Consider the following 24,032-nt stretch of genomic DNA (forward strand, 5'->3'; position numbering starts at 1 on the left):
AACTACAATTTTGCCACATGGTCAACAGGAAGCACTGAAAGCGTATACCGGTTAATGTTGTGTACCATTTTCTGCAGATTTATTTGAGGTAGAATTTATAACCAGCTATAGTCATCAGAGTTAGATATGTAATGCAGACAGGGGATAAGCAAGACAGCGGGGTGATAAGAAGAGTAACCACAACTGAATAACAGAGATGTGTATTTTTAGAGCTGTTGTTTAACAGCTAAGAGTCCAGAATCTGAGGCTTGAAGAAAACATTCACCCAAAAGCAACAACTTCAAATGAGGATGCTCCAGCTTCTTTTCATCTCTGCCAATTCACTTCTCTGAATATTTTAGTGAATCACTTGAGGGTCCTGTGATCTGTATGCAAACTAGAGCCTATCGGTGATGTTTGTGAATACATCTATTTAGGCAAATGCCAGAAGTGTTAGTATGAAATGAAGAGACCATCTCGGATTTCAGTCCTCACAATGCTGCGGCACTCATGAAAGAAAGACGGAAGGAGTTGTCAATAAAAAAAAATTTGATCCATCACTTATTTGTATTTTTCTCTGAGTGAACTGAATAAGTATAAATCGTTACTTGTCTTTGTCCTGAAAGAAATGGTTGTCAGGCAGTCGGAATTGGAAGACTGATATTGTTTCCTGTCTCCTCTTCGATCTGAGCTCTTTGGTCAGCTTGGGTTATTAGATGTAAATAAGTCTTATTCCTTTAGTTGCTCTCTTCCCTGGTTCCCCACAGAGGTCAACTGTAAAGACTGTTCATGCCTTTAATAAAGGTCTTTCTCTGTCTCTTTCTCTCTTCTTTATAGGAACGCACCAGATCATTTGACAGCTTCAACATGAACACGCTGGAGAGCTCCCTGATCGACATTATGAGGGCCGAGCAGGACACCCTGAAAGGTGAAAATGCCAGCTGTCCGTCAGAAACATGAAACACTAAGCACACAGTGAGCAGTACAACCATTTTACCTCGCACTCTGTTAGCAGCAGGATTTCTCTTTGTGGGTCTTTAGCTCACATGTAATAGGTTCTAAATAGTTGTTCCTCGCAAACTTAAAGATGTTTGCTTCATAATCAGAGCATGATTCACTTTTATCCTCACTGCCTTTTCATAAGTTAAAATGAAGCCAACCATGTGTTAAATATACATTTTACTTGTGTTGTAAGAAGCAGCTTAATGTATTCGCATTTGTACACCTCATTTTTTAGCCAAGAAGTTTCACTTCCTCCTCAGGTCAGACACGCAGACATAGTGTCTTTGGTGGTATAATGAAAATGATAAGAAAGGTCAGTCTGTATAGCACGCACCTCACAACTTTTGTCTTCCTCTGCCTTCTCTATTCCTCCCACTTAAAACAAAAGACATGTTTTCTTACTTACTTGTGAGGGAACTCATTTTTTAAGTTTATGCAATAAGTGTGACCTCTTTTTCTGTGGCGTTTTGAGGAAAAGATACAGATAGAGGAATACACGGCTGAGGGGAGCTTAGAGTTTGTACTAAAGAGGGGATTTGTGCAAGGGATGGAAGAACTCCTACTGATCTGAACTGAAGTCGTTGACCATCATTAGTTTGTAATGATAACAGTTGTGTAGTGTCCCATTTTGATGAATGAGCAGCTTCTGAGTGTACCTTGCTCTGTGCTTGTGTTATGTTTTTTCTGTCTGATCAGGTTGTGATACGATGCTGGTATTGCTGTTGAAGGATGTTGCAGCCAGTCTTACTGCTGTTTCACCCTGCCTCAACAGAAATAAACAGAATCACAGAAATAGATACATCTAAGAAGTTTTGGGTTTCAGACTGGAAAACTTCTCTCTAGTGTGTATATTTAATAGAAGGATCTACAATCAGCTGAAATGAAGAATGATCCACTGAAAACAGGGCTCTGACTGTCTTTTGTTATTTATTCACAGAGACAAGCCAATCTCTGTTATTGGCTGAACGGTGTTGGCCAACATTGGTCAATAGTAACCCAGAAATGGGTGATTGAATACAGCAGGTAGTCAGTGTTGTTTACTGTTTGAGAGGGTGTAACTGACAGTATTTATAGACAGGGAGTGCTAAGCTAACAAAGAGGCCTGTGGCTAATATAAGCCTTTGGCTTTGAGGGAGTTGGAGAGTTGGAGGAGGAGTTCTTTTTAGAACTAAATGCTGGGGCTTGAATGTTTATAGAGAGTGGTTTAAGTTGCATTTTCGCTTCTTTAACACAACCATAAGACAAAATATACAGTAGATATTTAAATATTGGAACAGCAGTATGTAGTTAAGTACTCTGAAATATTAGCTTGAAGCCACTAACTAACTGAAAACAGGTTATTAACATCTAAAATGATTGTTTAGCACCTGTGGCTGCTGGAATAAAGGTCAGCCTTTGACCCCTTCCTCATTCCTTATTTCCATTCAGAAACTCTCAGAATATGTTTAAACAAACCTTAGTGTGTGCCAACTGCTAAACACAAGCAACAAAAGCAACATCTTGCATAGGTTCACTTCAACTTGTACAGTTTAATATCCAACAGTTTTTCCTCTTCCTCTTTGTGGTCCCTCATGTCTTCCTGCCCCTGTGTCCACTTTACCCCCTTCCCAAGGACTCAGCCTTCCTGTTTAAATGCTAAAAAACTTGGTTCCAGGAGTTTTACCCAGCAATTAAACTGTGAGTTTTTGTTGTTTGCAAGCAGAAGATGTGAAGAGGAGGCACCTCCGTGCATTATAAAATCAATAAAAACCCATGAAGTGTTTTACCCTCCTGTGTGGGCAGGATTTAATTGCGCTCTGTCTCTGTAGGCTGACTTCAAAAAATTGATTTACTTAGGCTCCTGTTTGAACCCTAACATCACAGTAGAGTATTTTACATGACAGAGACAAAATACATCCAGTCTTCATGTTTTGTATGTCCACAGTCAAAGGATTGTCCAATTTTAATGCTGCTGTGCAGAACACAGAATAGAACATGCATGCATTGCTCCTATTTCATCAAAATGAATTCAGTACTATATGTTCTGCACACACACAAAGCACAAATACACACTCTAGTCACAGTACCAGAATAACAAGGAGAGTGAAAAGTCTGAGCTCCAGACACTCTACTATCACCTCGTATTTATTTCAGCCTCACACCCACTGCTTTCAGCCACATCCAGCTGTGATTTAATGTTCTGCTGTCAAGCTTTAGTAAATCTTCCCTCAATAATAAGAGAGGAGTACTGGAAGGTTACCTCATTAAGCACGTTTTGCTGTCTTAGCTCCAGCCATGCTGGCACAGATTCTTGTGACTCTAAGCTCCAAGAGCCGGGTACCAACGGACACCCAAGCTTTTTTCTTTAAATTGAAAAGTGAAAGCTTTGGTTCTGATATGAATCTAAATGTGGAGGATTTTGATATCATTAGGATAAACCTTTACTGAAGGAGAAGTTATATTGACCTCAGCTTCTTACGTAGCTAAATGCTCAGTCTATTTTTGGTATTAGCTCAGGAAGAAAGATTGACAGTCACAATATTTCTTCTCTTCAACATTCTTAACTGCTTTCACATGACGCATCACACCTTATCCCAGCCAGTATATCCTTATCTTGCCTTTGACCTGTAGCTCTTGCCCTGTTATAAAATAGTACACTATTTATTCCTTGTTGTCGTAATTATATTCCAAGCTTGTGCAGCGCAGTGCCAAGTGTAGCAGTGACTCAAGTGACCCCTCTCCTTTTCCTTCAAAGCAAAGTAAAAAAAGCAACATAATTACAGCATACTCTCTTTGAGCGCTGGCTCTTCTGCAGGCTAACTGTCTTCTGCTCTCCCCTGCTCCCCATCACACACGTTCATACATGTCCAAAAATATAATAACCGCAGACAGCATGCATACAGAAGCATATTCTTACACACACGTAAGCAGGGCCCAACATTTCTCTCACCAGCAGAACATATTGAACAAAGTGAGAGCAATGAAGCCGGGGAGCAGACGAGGCAAAATGTCTACTGTAGAAAGTGGCTTTGAATCGCTTCCAGCATTGTCCTGATTGACAGAAAGGATCTCTCTGTTCGGCCACACTCACACACTCTCACACTCTCACATGCACACCGCTGCTTTGTGCATGCGTGTGCCTTAACTATTACAGTGCTGTACATGTAGGCAGCCAGCAACATGCAAATACGGTTCACGGAGCGGACATGCACACACACACACACACACACACACACACATACACACACACACTACCCTGCAGACACACAGAGATGTGGTGAGCTGACGTGCCTGCACACTTGCTCCACAGAGACCATTAAAGGCTTTTAAAATCCAACGTGACGGCTGTGCTCGGATGTACTTTGATTTTGGGTGGTGCACCTATGAGCACATAGTATATGATACTGAGCCAAATTACAGAAGGAGATAAGCTGAATTCTGCAGTGCAGTCCAGAGGAACTGAGCTGGCCTGTTTTTGGATGAAAGAGCTGATTTCAGTTTGATTAAAAAGAGGGTTTAATCTGCAGGTTATGAGCCTTTAAAGCAGCTTTAACTTATAAATTGTGTGTAAATGTCAAGGCTTAAATGTCTCAGATTCATCGTACAATAAAGTTTATTATGGCAGAGATTTGTAGCTTCTGAAAGCCACGGCTTGTTTATCCTAGTTTCTGTGGCCAGTGAGTCCTAGTTCTGTTTTATGCACCACATTTACTGAGAACTATGGAGCTCAATAGGCGAGGTGTGGGGGAGGGGCCTGCACATTTCCATGTGACCGAGGCATCGGAATGCACCAATCACAGGGCGGTCCATACCCATACAACAATGGTTGTACTATTTCAGCTCTTTCATCTCATTATCCCTCTGCAGCAAGCAGGCCTTGCATAACTTTGAAGCTTGTTTGGCATCATAACATGTATTTGTGTGTGGGTGCGGGTGTGCTGTGCGTGCGAGAGGCAGGCCTGGCAAATGGCTCGATGTAAAATGTATGATATGAGGCTCAGAGAAAGACAGAGGGAGGCACACATAGGGAAATGGAGATCGATGAGAGGAAGAGAGACGGTTTGTGTCCCACAGATGTACTCTCTAATGAGATTGATGTGGCAGCAACACTCAGTGTGCTCATATCTGTTATAGCCTATTTGGTACACACACACTCTTAATGAACGGTCTGAAACACCCACTGTTTGATATGATCGCCTGCCCAAAATCAGCACAGTTTTCAAACTAAACCCTGGCTCTTTTATCTGGAATATGTCCGACATTGTTCGTAAAAATACCAAGTCACAGCCTTCCACAGAATTACAAACTGAAAGTGATTCAGTCTTTCCTGGAAACGCCTCTTTGTCTGACATTTCTGCTTCTATCTCTGTGACAATTTTGTGTTTGATCTTAATGTGGGTCGTGAACAGGAGTAGAAGATCACCAGCATGTTTTTCCAAAATGCTATGGAGGAGGAATTCTTCTGTGTATCTCAATTTGTACTAAAATAGATTGTTTAGACTATTGACTTCATCTTGTTATATCTGCCAAACATATGTGGTCTTTATCCATTTATCCAATCCTCTTCACTTGTAAAACACATTTTAAAAACAAAGGTCTGCACGGTGAAATAAAAAACACATTTAAAAAACATAAACCTCAGAAGAACACTACCAAAATAAACTTGAAAAATTAAATTAAAACCACAAAACATTCAAAAGGCAAATAAAAGAAAAGAGAAAAAGAGATCTCACAATCTTTGAGTGTCAATTGCAGAATTTTGGACAAAATATTAATGTATATCAAGAAGACTGTCACTGGACTATTTGTGAATAGACTATTTCTGATTTCTTGTAATGTGTTATGTGTTAAGATTTCGATCAACCCAAAATCTGAAATTGCTTCTTGTCTGTGTCTCCAAATGCAGGTCGTCTTGGGTTCCCTCATCCAGTAGGGGACAACCCTCTGCCCCTAAATGGTACGTACAGTGAAGAACTCATGAAATCAAATAACTAAACACTTGAGGAATCTGCAAAAATGGAATTCTTAGTCCTGCAAGGAATGTCTTTCCCACTGAATTCCAATTGTTTTTGAAAACATGCTCTTGAAACTTAGTAGAAGTGGTAAATCTATTTATTTCCAACCTAGGAGTCATAAAGGAACCAGTTTAGCCTCTTCTTGAATTTCCGATGGTGAAAGTCAGACTATTTGTTTCTAACTTCAATTCCCCCATACGTGCTTGGTATCCTGGCAAAGTTTTGTGTCTTTTCTCTCTGCTTTTATAAATGTCAGCGTGAAATATAGCTGCCATTTCAACAACGGCCCTTTTGGAAGCACTTTTCGGCCAACAAATATCGCGGTTGTCGACCTTTCATCTAGTGCCTCAGATAAACAGGAAGATAAAGAGGGATGCTGAGGAGGATGGAGTAGATTTGGACACCAGGATATTGGAGAAAGATTGAGGTGTAGAGTGAGATTTTAGAAAAAGTAGATCTCTAAAATTTAGCTTGCTGCATTGAGGGAAAGGGGAGTGTTTCTAGATGTGAAGGGTTATGAGCTGTTTCAGTTAGGGGTGCACCAATCACAATTTCTGGCACAATCACTGATCTTTAAAAAGCCTGACCTGCCAATACCGATTTGGGACGATAACTGACAGCATATACTTTTAATGTTCCAATCTTATTTTATTGAAAATCATTAAACAATACCTGTGAAACAATAAAATATTATGTTTTAACTTAAAAAAAAACAATAAAGTGTCCTGAGTTTTAGGTCTCAAAGCAAAAAGTAACAATTGCTGGCTGTCAGACCTTCCCGGAGGTATATAAGATCAGTTTCACGTGTAAGGATGGGACCATCACCGTTCCCCCAAAATTAAGGAAATCTCATGCATGTCTAGTTTCAATCAGTAATTTTTATCTAAACCAGCAAAGAGTCCTCCCCACCTGTCTTTTCTCTCCATGGTGTACATTACTGTAGACTTCATTCTTTTCTACTTGTTGGAAACTAAAGCCAGTTGAAGCCATCTTATATTCCTACCCATATGGTTATTTTTTCTGCTTAAAGTAAACTCTGATTCAAACCAATTGTGCTGCTGTTTTCTGGCTAACATGTTAGCCCTGTTAGCTGCTCTGATGCTCCTGATAGTGGGGTTTTTGATGCTGAAATTGAAGCTGAATGTGTCATTAAAAATACTCTTAATTCTGTCCCTTTTGCACATCCTGTTTTGGAAAACATTAATGCACTCTTAAGCTCGTACTGAATATCTCGTGACTTTCTGGATGATGAAATTAGTGATATTTTGATCTTGCGTTGCAGAAGTGAATGCATTTAAAGCTGAATATAAATAACTGCGCCTCTCAGTGCTTGATTAAACCTGGCAAATCCCTTTGACATGCTGCAGTTTCCACCACAGCAGTTTAATATTCAGCAATCTCTCCTCTGCCCTTGCACACTCCGCTCGCCTCCATCATTGTGTAAGTGCGTTGTTGTGGTCTGAGGCCAGGATGTAGAACAGGAGAGACCAGCAGTTTCTTCACAAGATCGCTGGGTCACATGGTGGGATCACATGGTCAGGAGCTGTCATCAAGCCCTGAGACAGATGGTGCCAGCGGATAGGCAGGATTCTGAGGTTGCACACCAGCTCTCTCTTTGTCTCATAAGCATACACAGATTGCGCTCCTCATTCTCCTGATCTCTTTCGCTCACACTCATTTTCTCTCACCCCCACACGGCTTTTTATCAGCTTGTTTCTCCATCTCTTCCAATCTATTTTCACTCTCTTTCTCTCTATCTCTCACACACACACACACACACACACACACACACACACACACACACACACACACACACACACACACACACACACACACACACACACACACACACACACACACACACACATCTTTTTATAGCACTCTCTGCTCTCTTTCAATCTGCTTTCCTGTTTCCCTCTCTCTCTGACCTCCCCCCCAGAGTTAATGTCCATCTGGGTTGGAAAGTCCACTGAGGGAGCTGAGGATTATTGCTTGTGTGTTCTGGCCACTTCTTCACCCCTCTCTTGGTGTTCTTACAGCGTTAGATGGGTCGATGCTTCAGCCTCTTTCCTTTTACCTTTGCACTGCGCAAGGAAACATTATTTCCCAGACAGCGTATTAAATAAAATAATAGGAAAGGAGGATTTTTTTGTTTAACAGTATTAAAGTTGGGATTCTTTGTCAAAAATCTTTCTTTTTTCAAATTCAAATTCTTCATTTTAGTCTTTGTTTATAAACTGGATTGGAAAAAGTTACCACTTTTCTCCAGCAGAGGGTGAAATGTTTCTCTCTGACTCACGTGATGTGCATTTATGGGAAAACAAGGCTCCTGATAGTCTGCAGACATTATCATCATCATCATTTAACTTTTTCACAACGTCTGGTGTTAAAAAAGCAAACTAATAATCGTATATTATATAACATAATAATAATAATATAGTATGATATCGAATAGCCGCAACTTGAATCAAATCAGCACCCCAAAAATCGTAATAGTATCAAACTGCTAGAATAGCATATCATCCCAGCCCTATAAAACAAGTAAAAATATTTTTTTTTATGAGCAAACAGGTGACAGTGACCTGGCAGTTGGGCGTGTTAGATGAGTGACAAACATATCTTAGGGCAGAAAGGAATTCCAGTCATTCCTAAACTACCAGCCAGTATTCTTTTGAGATGAAAAATGAAGATGAAATCACTTTCTAAATTTGAATCAAGTACCTACAAAAACGTGTGTGATACAATTTGTCTTCCTTGATTCAGTGTCATCACAAAGCTAACAAAAAGCTATATGGAGCCTTGAAATGTCAATGGTCACAGTGTTCACACTTTTAACTCTGAAGGTCGCAGTGGTGTTGCTCACATGTTGTGAATTGGCCAACCATATCCAGAAACACTTTATGGTAACTGCTCTGATATTGCTTCTGGCATTTTCTTTTGGTTTATAGTATAAGAAGGTTTTTCTCCCCCTGTGGTTAGTCATGCTGTGCTTTCTCAGCAACAGAACTGGAACACATGCTTTGATAATAGTAATGCTAGGAGGAAAATAAGATTTTTCCTCACTCTCCATCTGCTGTTATCAGAGTTGTGCATTAGAATTTTGATTTCAGTAATTCTTTACGTGAGTGAAGCTTTTGGTACAGCGTTAGTTCATGTTTGAGTTTATAGGTTTGACAAACTGGTTGAGTAGACAGTCGTGTCATCTTATCACTGTCCCTGATTGGCTTTGGTGTGCCTCAAGGTTCAGTCCTTGGACACCTCAACCTTTAAAAACAGACCCTACACCTTTATTTCTACTTCTCATTTATAATCACCCTCTTCTTTGGTTTGTTCACATGCAGCCAGGAATTATAGCAGGAGACGAGGTAAAATATAACCATGGGTCATTCCCCAGCATAAATTCAGCTCTGTAGGCCTCTACATGTGATGTTACTGTTGTGATTGTGTTGGTTATGGGGCGTTGGCCGTGTAAATGAATGCTCGCAAAAGTTTGACTCTGCGCTCTGTGTCTGTACTGTGACTTGTTTGTCTGCATGACCGTCTTAAGTCTCGAGCCTTGCAAAAAAAAAAAAAAAAAAAAAGCTTGTGAAGTGATCTTTTTACTTTCGTACTCTTGCTTGTTTTTTGTCTCATTTTCTCACACTTTTTGTGACATTGTCAAGCTAGACAATAGCTGTTAGTGTCACTTGCAGCTGAAAGTTAATGAGGCAAAAAGACACACGCACACACACACAAAAACACAAAAACACACACAAGTGTAGTTGATGTTTTACACTTACTGCAGCAGAAGCACTGACACATGCCCAGGCACATGGCCGGAACAAGACACACGCAGGCTCACCCCCACATACACGCACGCACTCACTCACTCACAGCACAAACTGTAAGCTCAGGCTAACTCCCTTGCATAAATCTTTATAAAGCAGCTCAGGGCAGGTTTGTAAGAGAGCAGGAATAGGCCAGGGAGGGCTTAACCTCTACAACACACTCACACAAAGATGCACAGTCCACTGTGCAACTTTAGACTGAGAGGGCCTCTGTGTTTGATTTCAAAGAACCTGCATGCTCCTTCAGTCCTCACAAACTGTGTTTTTGCTGTACTTGTCTCGTTGGTCTTATTTTTTTTGCACATTACTGTGATAAACTTCTTTTAAACTCCAACATTTTATTCACCTCGACTGAAACTAACACCACTCTGCTCTTTTTGTGATGACATTTATTTTAAGTTCATTTATCTATACAATAAATAAGCAGGCTGAGATGACTTTGAAGTGTCATCTTTATAGATTAAGTGCATCCTAAGTAATGTGCATGATGTTTTACTAACCCTGTTGATTAATGAGGTAAGTAATGTAAGCTCAAGAAACACTAAGAAGAAATACTTAACCTGCTCATCACCGACTGAAGAGCACAAACAGTAAAGGTTGCAGCACAAAATAATTCAAAGAAACCAATCTTGTCCTCTCTTCTTCTTCTTCTCTGTGTCACAGGTCACTCCTCTCTCTTCCCTATGGAGGATGGTTTCCCTGATGACGAGCGTGGCGATCAGGGCCTCGCAGGCCTCGGCTCTCCTCACTGCTTTCCACACCAGAACGGAGAGCGTGTTGAACGCTACTCTCGCAAGGTGTTTGTAGGAGGTTTACCTCCTGACATCGATGAAGGTAAAGAGGTTAATTGAGATGAGAATGTGCTCAGTTACATTGGGTGGCATTTCCGTAATATACTGAAACTTAACAGAAGGGGAGTCAAGGGATAAGTTGTGTTATAAGACAGCACCAGAGAATAACACCTGCAACAATACGTGCTAATGAATTTGCAACCTGTCGACTTAATTTCAGATGAGATTACAGCCAGTTTCAGGCGTTTTGGACACCTGTTTGTGGACTGGCCTCACAAAGCAGAGAGCAAATCCTATTTTCCCCCTAAAGGTAAGTCAAATAATCATCACAGCATCTTTATTATAAGCCATAATTTGTTAACTTTTCTGTAAGGAAGGCTTTTTGTGAATTCTTGAAATAATTTATAAAACTAAAGATACGTTTTGTTTTGATGTCTCTGCCGTACTGGCACAAAAAATGGCATGTTTTTTCCTGGCACAGCTTTGTATTGGTGTACTTTTATTTTGTGAGCATCTGTGCAGTCTGCTTTAGTCTTTAGGCTCTTCTAGAGAGCATTTTGTAACCATGCCTGGCCTGTTTGTCTATTTCTCCATCTATTTGTAAAAGCTTATGCCCTCCTGCTACGAATGCAGAATGTCGTGATCAAACATACAGTCTCAGTAATCATCACGCTCCATTCCAACACGACTCTTGTGTCAATACTTTGTGTCCCCGGCAGCATGAGTAACCCTGCTGTATTTTGTGTAGGCTACGCCTTCCTGCTGTTCCAGGATGAGAGCTCAGTGCAGGCTTTGATCGATGCCTGCATCGAGGAGGACGGCAAGCTGTACCTCTGCGTGTCCAGCCCCACCATCAAAGATAAGCCGGTCAGTGGGAGCACACGTGTGCACAGAAATGCCCCCACAATGAGCACACATGCTCTCACAGGCAACATGTTTTTAACCAGGCAGGGTGCGATGCATGTGTCAAGCTGAAACCTGCTGGTTGTGTGTGTGTGATAGGTCCAGATTCGCCCGTGGAACCTGAACGACAGTGATTTTGTGATGGATGGTTCTCAGCCTCTGGACCCGAGGAAAACCATCTTTGTGGGAGGAGTTCCTCGTCCGCTTCGTGCAGGTAGCTTTCACTCTCATGTTAGCGCTACGTAAAATGTTCTGTTTGTTTTTAACAGAGGCTGGGTCTCTGTCTCCTGCCCAGAGACTACAGGTTTAAATTAGCTAAAAGCTAACTCTGGTGCAGCTAAATGGCTGTTTACTGCCCCTAGTAAAACAAACTAATAAATAAAGAAACATTAAAACAAATGACTCTTTATATTCATCATTTTAGCTACATCATCTGACTACAGAATTAGGCCTATAATCTTCCCTTTTTCTATATTTTCCGTCACTTATCAAAAGCCTTTCAGTGTAAAGTGAGCATGGTTCTTTCTTCTTTTCATCCACTTTTTTCCTGCTCATAATTTTTCTTTAAATCCAGTATTTAGAGCACTTAACAGTCCTTCTTGAGGTCTCATTTCTGTGCTGGCAAAATCTGCTTTGACCTACACTGGCTGTAGAGAAAACAACTCTCTGTGTTGTGTGGAATATTAAACGCCTGTTGATCCTCATCTTCATGTTATGTGTACTGTGTGCACATGTTTACTGCACCCCTGGTGCCTGTATTTAGAGCTGTAGTTAGTGTAATGACCAAGGTCACAGGGCTCTGTGGTGCATTAAATGTTTTATCACCTGCTTTAATATTTGAATATAAGATGAGACGTCTTGTATTAATTAACCACAGTTTGAATTTTTTATGTTCAGAGTAAGCCTGCATCGTAAATTTCTGGGGTCATCTAACCCTAATTTGCATTTTTGTTGACTGTTGTGAAGAAAAGTGGAATTAATTCTCTAAGTAAACTTGTTGGTATTTATCACCATTGACCCCTCATATTTACACCATGAAGCTATGCTGAACTTTTGTCCGTCTGTGTTTACGACTGTAAGCTCTCAGAACAACAACCCTCATCATCTCTGCATTTGTGTTCACTGACTACATGGGCAGAAGTTCATGAATCAAGCTTGTGTGTGTTCTCGCATAATCACTGGAAACAACCAGAATGTTCTGCACTCTATTCATGAATATTTCCTTCATCTATCGCTCTCTGCAGTGGAGCTGGCTATGATCATGGACCGCCTCTATGGAGGGGTTTGCTACGCTGGCATAGACACAGACCCTGAGCTGAAGTACCCCAAGGGAGCCGGGCGGGTCGCCTTCTCTAATCAGCAGAGCTACATTGCTGCTATCAGTGCTCGCTTTGTACAGCTGCAGCATGGAGAAATCGATAAACGGGTGAGTGGGGAGAAAAAAGAGCTCAGTGTGTTTTGACCTCCCTTCTGGGTCCCCCTTCTTTCTTCATTTGTCTCTCCCCGCCTCACTTCCTGTTCGGCTTTCCTCACTCTCTCCTTCCCTTTGCCCCATTTCTGAGTTGTGCCAAATGACAGAGGTGTTTCTAGATTAAATGAAGGAGTGCCAAATTCAACTCTGTATACAAATTGTTGGTGTTAAGATGTAGAAGAAGTGCAGGAGGGAAGCAGGATTAAAATCATTGTTCATTCATGTACACAAGCAGCTAATATAGCAACTGAGTCCAAGCTTCGAGAAACAACTTTTTCTCACACTTTTAAATGGAAGTTAGCCAGAATGTCGACCAAAGAGAAAACACTGGTATCAAAATAGAAGCAACATTCAGATGATCTTCAAACCAGATGTCCAGAGTGAAACTCTGTGTGAAGAGTAACCTTAGAGACGTCAAACTATGTCACATTTGTGTCATGTGTTTACACTTTGGAGCCAAAGCTATCAGTGACTTACCCACTGCTGTCATCAGCCAAGGAATTACAGTAACACAGCGCTCAGTTGTCTGTAATCATCTCAAACAGTATTCATATTTGCTCAGTAGAGGCGGGTGAGAAAGTAAAGGAGCAGAAAGTGAACAGAACTGTGAAGTGAAGAGAAACCATCATAAAATAAAAAGCCGGAATAATACTACGCCGCTCTCTCATTTGCATAATTGGTGTGCAAATTTTGTAGACTGAGTGCCTTAGTGACATTCACTTGCTAATAGCAGAGTCCTTTATTACGGAGCACTTGGAAGAGCATGTGAATGGTGTCGAGTACAATCTGAGAAGGGAGTTTAAAATCCACAAATGTCAACATTTGAAGTCACATGCTTTTCTTTAACAGCCCACAATGACTGTGCCATCTTGTTCCCTTAAACCCTGCACAGTGTAAAATCCAATCTTTTTTTCTGCTGAAATGCTTAAGGGAATTCTCTAAGGAACTTCTCTAAGAATTACTCACAGCGGCTTCACAGTATAAGCGTGTTTTTGTCTTTGAATTCTTTAAATGTGAGACCAGTGTTTGGAGATGGAAGAGTAAACATTGAGACTACATAGAAAATAGGAAACAGGAAGTCTTAGCCAGATTACAGGCATGCATTTTAATCCTGGGAGGACTCTGCCACGAAAGCAGAGACTACTATTTAGACATAACTTCATTAGATTCAGGGAGTATGTATAAAAAAAAAACTGTAAAGGAACTTGATTTTTGAGACTCAACTTGTTCCTGCCTCTGATTCCAGGTGGAAGTGAAGCCATATGTGCTGGATGACCAGCTGTGCGATGAGTGCCAGGGAACTCGATGCGGCGGGAAGTTTGCGCCCTTCTTCTGCGCCAACGTCACCTGTCTGCAGTACTACTGCGAGTACTGCTGGGCCGCCATCCACTCCCGGGCTGGACGAGAGTTTCACAAACCCCTGGTGAAGGAGGGAGGTGACAGACCCCGTCACATCTCTTTCCGCTGGAACTGAGTGGCCGTCAGAGAGGGAGAGGCAACAGGGGAGCAGGAGGGCAGGTAGTGCAGGAGTCGCAAATCATTGTACAAATAAATGCACTTTTCTGTTGCTGGTTCCTTTTTGCTCTACTTTCACTGAACCTTTTCTCATTTTTAAGTTAATATATATCTATATTTTGAAGATAGAAAAGAAAACTGGAATTATATCCAAATATGTCCAGCAAGGAAAAAGATGTGTAACATAATTTTATTTATGTGTTTGATTTTTGAAATATTTTTATTAGTTCTCAAAAAAACATATATAGGAAAGTTTGAGGTGTGATATGGTACTCTGCTATTCAATTGGCCTATTTTTCTAAGCTATGTATTTTATTTTGGTTTTTGATACAAGAAGCCCCCAGAAAACACACTTCATTTGACATTTTGATTGACTTCTTTTGTAGCAGAGCTGTTTCTTTTAATTTTGATCCAGTCTTCAGAGCAAAAGTTAATGAAACAGCGTCTCATTGGCTTTTGGCTCTGAGATCTCTTTTAACTGAAACAAGAGGCTCCAGAGCAAATGTGAATCGAAAAAGGTGTTGCTAAAGAAGAGTGCACTTATTTCCAATTTAGTGCAGATCCAGTATGTGAGACCCTTAGTAGTTAACCAAAGCTGAATCTCAATTTACGTTGAGGAACAGAGAGGGCCCACTGTAGAAAGAAATTCTTTTTCCTCCCTAATCAAAATGTTTGAACCTCTCTCTTTATGATTTCCCAGATCATACAAATATTTTGATGTTACTTGAAAAACCACGACGAAATTTTCAGCAACACATATTTGGGTTTTGATCTCCATTTTGACATGCAAAAACTAATACCTCAGACTCAGCTGCTAATGTGCCGAATACAGTTTAAAAAGAAAGAAAGAAAGAAAGAAAAGAAGAAAGAAAGAAAAAACATTACCACCCGCTAGTGTTCTCCTTTCCTTAGAACTCTAATCAAAGGGAAGTGATGCAACAAGCCAAGTGTGATGTGACTGGCACAGTTTTGTACTCACTTGCTTCATCACCTCCTTATTTTTGTAATCAAACCCAGGGTTGTGTCGGGGACAGAAACGAGCATCGTTCAGTATGCAGCGCACTAGGGGAATGTATGGTGTAGAGAGGCTATGTGAAAGAAAGAGGCTACAAAGATAAATCCAGCCCCACTCCCCCTCCTCATGTCTGCCTGCAGCCTACTGATGCTAAGCTAGCAGCTAACAGAAGGCAAGGCCTTTTTTTTCATGGATTGAAACCTGCACACAGTGGGGCCTGGATCTAGATCTTTCGTGACTGAGGTGAAGGTAACTCCTTGAGAGCACGCTGGTCAAGTAGCCGCCTTTTTATTGCAGTTTTTTACGGGAAATGCCTGTCTTTTATAGTTTGTTTTTTTTTCTAGTGCATTTGTGCAATTCTCCCAAATCTTGAATGAAAAAGAGTTCTACTTCGCATCCGAGAGCCGGTCACATTCAACGAACGAAACAATTAAAGTTTGTCTGCTTTTTTAGAATTGTCAGCACACATTTGAGTCATGGAGGGATCTGCCCTTTCGGCAAACCCCTTCTTTCGTTGTCTCCTGCCAAGCTTACCCAACTCAGCATCCAGTGTTTTTGAAGCATAAATGAAGATAGTCTCTGCAGTGTGCTCTACTACTACACACTCGCTACCCACATGCAGTTTGCTCTTTGTAACAGTCGGTTGTACCCAGTGGTGTTTGGGAACCAAAGATGGCTGTGCGGTAGTGGGTCATACTGTAGCTCATTTCTTATTTAGGTTTTTACTCATATGTTCCTTTCTCATTTCTTCAAGGACATTTTTTTATACATATATTTTTTAAAACCTGTCACTTCTACACAGTTTTGCATAACTGTCAAGCCCAGCAAACCAAAGATTGGCCTTGGACATGATATATTTATATATACTTATATATTTGACAATGCAGTCAAAACCCATTGAAACACCAGTGGAAAGAGAATAGGGCTTGTAGGCACACACACTCACACACTCAAGGCCTCACACTCTCCATAACTCAAAACGGAGGTGCACGCTGGTAGCCACTAGTTCTTTTTATCTCAGATAGGTCCATGTGTTTGAAAAAAAAACTTAAACAAAGTGCACATTCACAGCAAAATTAGAACTAATCCTTACATTTGTTTGACATTTTCAGTCACTCAGTGGTAACTTACTAGCCGAGCATTTAAATCTGTCAGGGAGTTAGTACAGAAACTTGATTATACACACTAGTGAGAAAACGTATCCTCATATCGGCGGGTGTCGCTGCACCAGTTTTTGCACCCTGGACATAAGTTTTGTGGGTGCGTTGGGTGAGCATTTTAGAAGTTAAAACACTTTGTGAAGAATTTGCTGTTAAATGAGATGAAAAAAAGATTATTTTATACATGGCCTGCTGATTTTTGGTACAGTGTTTTCTAGCTAAATTATTTTGTCATGCACATATAAACATTTATTATGCACTACTTTTCTAAATATTTTTTCTTTTTCCAACAGTCATTTTAGGCACATTTTTCACAAATGGGGAAACTCCTTTTTGCAATACCTCAATTTTTCACATTGTGAAAGGTAGCTTTTGTACTTTTGTTACTGAGAGATCTGCATATATGGAAATGTTCATTTTAAGAAAAAAAAGTTGAGTGATTTCAATATATATTATTTTCAATTATGCTTTTTATACATTTCAGTGCTGAGGAAACTTTACAACTAAGTGTGCACTTGTGTTGACGCGACTTTAGAACTGCAGAGGAGAGACCAAAGTGTATCGCTCTCTTGGTCTTGGCTTCTCGTACACTTGATGTTTCCAGTCAATCTGGTCAATTAACAGCATGGCGAGAATAAAAAAAAAAAAAAAAGTTGTAATTTGAAATTGATGTTAATGTCTCTAAACATGGCTATTCTAGTTGGAAAATGGTAACTTCTGTCTCGGTTTCCTCTCCATAGATGGAGTATAACTTATTATAAGGAGAATGCAAAATTCGGTTCATGCTTAACGCTGAATCTCGTATCACAAGAATGGATGTTTGATGTTTAGATATTTTAATATTTGAAAAAAAAAGTATATATATATTCTTGAACTTGCCAACTAGCACCTATTGTAATCCTTAGCATGCATGACATAAAAAGAGAAAATGACAAGTACATGAATTAGCTATTAAAATTAATTGTTGTGGTGTGCACCAAATGTTTCTCAACTATTAACTTGTTAAGGACAACCCCCCCTAAACCTAGTCTCACCTCACCGCACCCCCCACCTCTTCTCCCCTCCCCCACGTGTTGATCTCCTTGCTTCCCCATTCGCAGACCTCTGCAGGATGCACATGACAGAGAGTTAAGACGAGAAACAAGACACAAACTTTAAATCGATTTGGCAGTGCAGGACTTTGAGCATCCTTTTAAACACTGTTTTGAAAAAGACTTGAGAACTCATCCCCGCTGTCTGTCGAGGTGATCTTATATAGACCTATCTGGAGGAAGGGGAGCTTAAAGACTTGAATGTGGTAAATGTTGCAAGTTAACTTCAAGTTGTTATGTGCAATACTTCTTTTGAACCTTTTTCCAGATAAAGACTCTTTGCAATGTAATTCTTTAATGCCATTTTTAATTGCAGACATTTAATTAAAGAAGATGTTAATATGTTTTTCACAGTCATTTTCTACTGTTATTGTAATCCTTTTCATGCTGGTGTTTGTAAAAAAGAAAAGAAATCAAACTATTTGTACTAATATAAATAATTGAAGTTATTTTTAAAACATTAAAGGTTTTGTGCTCATTTGCTTATTTTGTTTATTTTAAGCTACTGTGATTGATTGCATTGTAATTATTAGGTCAACAATGTATTTAGCTGTTTATTGGTATATTTTTAATTGGAATGTATAATTGATTTTTATAATTTTGATCAGATTTTTGTTATATTTTTGAGGTGAAGCTTTTAATATGTTAAAGTGTCTAGTTTTTACTAATTGCTATATTGTGCTCCACAATATATGGTTCACATTTTCTGAAGGAAAATAAATATTTAAATATTTGTCTGTTAATGATGTTACTTAATGGCAAGATTTCAATAGTTTTTAACTGTGTATGGGAAGGTTGTTGTATTTATTAATAGCATTTTTTACTTAAGATATCACCTTAATTTTTATTGTCATTTCACTTTATAAGTTCCTATTTTTGTATTTTCCTTTCTAATTAAGTTATGTAATACGGATATGTCCATATTTCTAGGAGTTGGTCTGTAGAAGTGCTAGTGAAACGAAAAAGAAAAATCTAATGTTATTTAATTGTTTGCAGCCAACTATTTATAACAGTATGCATAATTTTTAAATATTTGTAATGTGAAATGTTGAATGAAATAAATCTTAACTGTGATGAAAATATGTGCCGTCTGCTTTTTTGTATGTTGCATCTTCTCAGATGTAACCACTGTGCCACGCAGATGTTACCCAGTGAAGGTCACCAGAACTAAACTTTACAGCTAAAGAACTCTCCCAGGTCTCCATCTCTCCTGTCACACTTGTTTTCCCTCTGACTTTTTCTTTACTGAGTCGAGTTTTCAAAGTCGCTCCTGTTGTTCCTCTCAGCCAGGATTAAAGGCCTGAAGGCAAACTTCTCCCACAACCTGAGAGCTACCAACAGCTAGAGGCAAAAACAAAGCACTATCCTCTCTGTTTTGATTACATCTTGTTTTGGCTGTAAATAATGAAGTCTTAAATTTCCCACAAGATCCCTCAGTTTGGAAGCCAGAAATACAAAGTGAAAATGAGGCTTAAAGGGAACTTCTCTTAACTCTGATGTTATTAATCTACATTTATTACTTTACGATAAAAACTTGTTGCTAAGTACCCGTTGATGTGGTGGATCGGAGTTTGTTGTCTGTAGATTAGAAAAATAATGTATGAATCATAGACCTCAAGTGAAGCCAAAACCTCTACAGCTCCCCCTGGAGACCGGCTGAAGTCTTGTCATGACCCTGCCTCCTCCATTAAAAAAAAAAAAAAATGTCAATGAAATGTAAAATGTAATCTATCTTAATAGATAGATAGACAGACAGACAGACAAACGGATAGATAGATAGATAGATAGATAGATAGATAGATAGATAGATAGATAGATAGATAGATAGATAGATAGATAGATAGATAGATAGATAGATAGATAGATAGAAAGATAGATAGATGGATAAGAAGTTTTAAAGTCTTATTCATATTCTTTGAATTTGAATTAAAACTCCCACTTTTCTTTTGAAGTCCAGTGGAAAAATACAAAACAACTCATGACAAGCCCTCGGTTTAGTTTGGGCCTATGTCCAAATCCCAATTTCTCACGTCATACATTTTATGAATCCATAAAAACTGGACATTCACCGTGAAAGGCTGACTGGGTCATGAGTTGTTTTCAAAGATTCCAGGAAAAAATTAATTCATGTTATGACTCAGTTGCACCACCAGCTGGTGACACTTTGCACTGTGTAGTGTAAAAATAATACACGTTGAGTTGTTGATCAGTCTGCTGGGAAGGGCACATTTGATGCAGCACAGAGCTGTTCAATGCTGTGTTTTTAATTCTGGAGCCTCTGGGACATAGCCTGAAATTGACCTTTTTTTTTCCCTTCTCCTCTCCCAATGTTGTCATTCCTTATCAATTGCAAAGGGGCGCTGGGTAGCTGGCAAGCTCCTAGGTTTCATCTCATTTCTGCTTTTCCCCATATTTGTTTTCCTATATGTCTTGGAAGGGATGTAACTGAAATGGGATTTCCCCCTCGGGGATCAATAAAGTTTTCTGATTCTGATTCTTATTTAATATACAATGGCTTAGGCATGAAAACATATCCCTTCAATTTCAGTGACAGTGACATTGGATAAAAAGGATTTTCACATCTTGTTCTTAAAAGAATTAAAACATGCAAAACTGCAAAAGTAAAATTCTCATAAAAAGAGTTGGTTGAATTATGGAGAGAAAAACATTTATGGAATCACTTAAGTAAGAAAAACTCACTGGGCTGTTTTTCCAGGGCGGCACACACGGTAAAAGTAGTTTGATTTTGAATAGAGTCATTTCCTTAAACCGACCATATATTAAAACTGTACAATGACTAGGGGATTTTTTTTTTCACACCAACTTCTAGTAAGGCTGTGGAAAAGGGTTAGGGCTCATAAAAGAATGTGTTTTAGTATTGTTAACTTTTCTTTTATGTAGTTTTTAAGCAATGGTCTGGTTGTATACAAGCACAAGCTGTTCCTTATAAGCCAGATTTAAAGCCGGCCTTTAAATAAACTATTTTACTCTATAATAAATCCTAATGTTCCTCCAGAATTTTTCAATTTTAATTTGATTTAGAATTCTGAGATTTCAGAAAGAACTGTTATTATTATTATTATTTCCTCTTTTTGTTCAAGAGTTATCCCTTCTATTTCTATATAATGCTATAATTCCATACGCGTCTGTCGCCAAAACTCTCATTCTCAGTCAACACTCCTGTGAACTTAAAGAAGCTGTGAGGACTTTGAAAGTGATCTTGAAAAAGTCTCCCTTCTAGATATGTGCCTGATCATAATCCACACTTTAGAATGAGATTATCAGCACCAATATTGCTGGTTGCAGGTTATTTTGAATTGCTACGACTCGGCTTCTAGTTCGGGTCAACCAGGACTGGATTGTTTGTGGCACATCTTGGTATCTATGACAACACCACGCTGGCTGACAAGGTTTAGAAGTAAGAAGAGATTAAACACAGAGACCTGTGTTTTTATCTACTGAAAATGATTTCTGGGATTAGTTTTGTAGTGATGGTGGACACAGGAGCCTAACTGTCGTACAGAAGAAAAGGACAGAAGAGCAGAAGAAAGATAAACAGGAGAGTGATACAGCAGGAGCTAAAGGCTAATTGGCCTTTAGCACCAACTGTATCACACCATAACACACGGGCTAAACTGTTTGGGATAATGTTCATTCCAAGCCACATGCAGCAGTTATTCTGCAGTGGTCTTCTGCAGTGAATCTCTGCCAAAGTTTTGAACCGATTTTCAAATGGTTTGATTCGTTATAAATGTCAGGGGTGTAGTTATTTTACTGCATACTTAAGAATAACTAAAACCAATTCGATATAAAAATCAACTTCAGTAGATAGGTAAAGCAATACCTATACATACACACACATACATAAATTATATTGTCAATATTTAATATTTAAAATAATCAAATAATAGAAAAAAATAAAATGAAATAATAATAATAATAATAATAATAATAATAATAATAATAATAATAATAATAATGAAAGTAATAACAGTAACTTTTTACCAATTCATGTTCTTCTATCGATGCTGAGTCCAAATACAATCTTACATTCTTCAAATCTACAATAGAGAACGCAAATCAGTGTTATTTTAATAGACTGATCTTAATAGGCTGGTCTTTATGGCAAAAACATGTTTTGTGTCTTCTGACAAAAATGTCTCTCTTGATTGTGAGGTTCCCTATCCCTTAGTGTAGTTTGCACATGTTTTTATCAACTTGTATGAGTGATGAAGAGCAAGTGACATTGAATGGTTCGCAATCCTTTCACACAGAATACCACCTCAAAAAAATAAAATGTTCTTCTAGTAACATAACCTTACCTGGGTACCACTGAGACAAACGGTTCAATGACAAGCAATAGGCTACCCTACCGATAGTAAAATTAGCGATTCAGAGGTTTTTTTTTTTTTTTCTTTTGTTTGTTTTCTTTTTAACCAGGCTGTAAATAGGCCTAGTTTAATTTCTGCCATGAAAACAGCATTTTTGGGCTTGGTGTGCATGTGACTAATGGTACTTCTGGAGCCAGCCTTAGGCAGACACTCTAGAAACAGCAGATTGTAGCACTTCCACATTGTCTCATATTTTTACACAGGAGTTTGCTGCTTGGTTGGGTAGATAGATTGTTTCCAGTCTTCCCCAACACCACTCGGTTGCAATCTTGATAAAGTTGATTTCTTGAGTGTTTAGAGAGTTTTGAGTTTCACAGGGCCTGATAGACTTGGCTCTCCAGAATCTCAGGATATAAGATGTAGACTACATTGATCACAACTTTTGTCTTGTCTCTTTAAGACACTGGTAGATCAAATTTAGCAAAATATATCAGCTGTTTTAAACTCAGACTGTGTAACACTCGTTGAACCACCAGATGGCGCCACAGGAACAAAATAACCAATTTGATGTGCTTAGTTTCATGTTGCTTTTAGTAATATGGGAAACGTTAAAGTTTCTAATCTGTTGTTCCAGGTTTTTTTTTTCTTTCTTTTCCTTCACATTCATCTTGTAAATTGTGAGTTTTAGGTTCTATAAAAGATGGAGTACCCGATAAATTTGAATGCAACTGATTTGATTTCGGAGCATTAATATTACATTAATAATCATGTAAAATTATTTTCCATTTTGGTGGTACTTAACCTGTCGTATTTATTAATTTTTTGAAATGGCAAATTTGCAGGGATACATAATGCTTTTTAATAGGACCTGCTTTGAGAAAACACCGAGTGTTAAATTAACTGCATCTTTCCACCCGTCTGACCCAGGGTGCAGCAGTTTACGTGGATCCCTCAAAGGCATCATTAATTCGGCTTCGGTTTGGCAAAACAAACGAGACTCCCGAAAGGACACTAAAATCCCCCCTAGCGGCAGCTCCAGTGGAGCAGCACCGGCAGAAGAAGAAGAAGACGAAGAAGAAGAAAAAGAAGAAGAAGAAGAGGCTGTGTTTGGATTAGGGGGTTGGGCTGCCTGCTGGTAGAAAGAAACCTGCCGCCAGACTCCCAGTTTGTCTCCGGCGGTGCAGCGTTGCTTTCCCGCAGCATCAGCAGCAGCGACACCGCAGCGCAGCCTCCAGCCTCACCTGCTCCTCGTCAGTGCGTTTCCTCCGCCTCTGTCCAGACACAAACACTGCCGCAGCACATAGGGAGCAGACGGACAAGGACGACCGGCTGTAAGTTACTGCTTTTTTTGCGCACATATATGTGATTTTCGCATGGAAATGAAGATGTTGGAAACTAGTTTTCGTTTTGCCGTTTGGGTTGTGGGTGAAAAAATAGTCCGCGGAACGTTTACAGCAGAAAATGTGCTTTTTCTCCCTATTTATGCTCACTCTCTCCTTATCAAACAGTACTTTTCTGACATAAATTCACATTTACTGTGCACTTTTAAGCCATGGTAAAATCAAAATATGATAAACAACTAATATCCTGTTTGAGTAGGGCATTGTCCCCAAAATAGAGCATTTTCTGCTAGTGTTAATTGACTTAAAAGGCTGTGGGGTAAAACCATCTCTTCTCCAACACCTCCTCCATCCAGGAGCAGTCTTCAGGGAAATAAGGGAATATATTAAAGGCCGGTGAAAGATGGTGAAACTGGGGAGTAATCTTCAGGACAAAGGGGCCAAACCTGTGAGTGTGGAGGATGGCTTTCAAAATGTGCCCCTCATAACTCCTCTGGATGTTGGCAGCCTGCAGAGCCAAGCACCTGACAAGGTGAGCATCACAGCCTCTTTGTGTGTGTATGTGTGTGTGTGTGTGTGTGTGTGTGTGAGAGAGAACGAGTTTGCCAGCTTG

At 39.4% G+C, this 24,032-nt stretch overlaps 2 protein-coding genes across 3 annotated transcripts in view; both read left to right on the forward strand.

Moving 5' to 3' along the window:
* cpeb4b (cytoplasmic polyadenylation element binding protein 4b) overlaps positions 1–18,357 on the forward strand; it is a 36,397-nt gene extending 18,040 nt beyond the window's left edge. Inside the window, exons 3-11 of one of the 2 annotated variants that reach the window (XM_074671793.1) lie at positions 817–907; positions 5,867–5,917; positions 9,317–9,340; positions 10,466–10,636; positions 10,814–10,903; positions 11,342–11,460; positions 11,596–11,710; positions 12,741–12,922; positions 14,214–18,357. In XM_074671793.1, the coding sequence (XP_074527894.1) occupies positions 817–907; positions 5,867–5,917; positions 9,317–9,340; positions 10,466–10,636; positions 10,814–10,903; positions 11,342–11,460; positions 11,596–11,710; positions 12,741–12,922; positions 14,214–14,441 (1,071 nt within the window). In that variant the 3' untranslated portion in view covers positions 14,442–18,357. The remainder of the gene's footprint in view (positions 1–816; positions 908–5,866; positions 5,918–9,316; positions 9,341–10,465; positions 10,637–10,813; positions 10,904–11,341; positions 11,461–11,595; positions 11,711–12,740; positions 12,923–14,213) is intronic. The other variant, XM_074671794.1, reaches the window with a different exon arrangement.
* A 4,682-nt stretch (positions 18,358–23,039) lies between these two features.
* Positions 23,040–24,032, forward strand: part of nsg2 (neuronal vesicle trafficking associated 2) — a 57,123-nt gene continuing 56,130 nt past the window's right edge. The window contains exons 1-2 of the mRNA XM_074673179.1: positions 23,040–23,410; positions 23,776–23,951. Of these exons, the coding sequence (XP_074529280.1) occupies positions 23,823–23,951 (129 nt within the window). The 5' untranslated portion in view covers positions 23,040–23,410; positions 23,776–23,822. The remainder of the gene's footprint in view (positions 23,411–23,775; positions 23,952–24,032) is intronic.

Source organism: Halichoeres trimaculatus, unplaced genomic scaffold (assembly GCF_033239565.1).
Source record: "Halichoeres trimaculatus isolate MK-OKI-2021-1 unplaced genomic scaffold, fHalTri1.1 fHalTri1_scaffold_6, whole genome shotgun sequence".
NCBI lineage: Eukaryota > Metazoa > Chordata > Actinopteri > Labriformes > Labridae > Halichoeres > Halichoeres trimaculatus.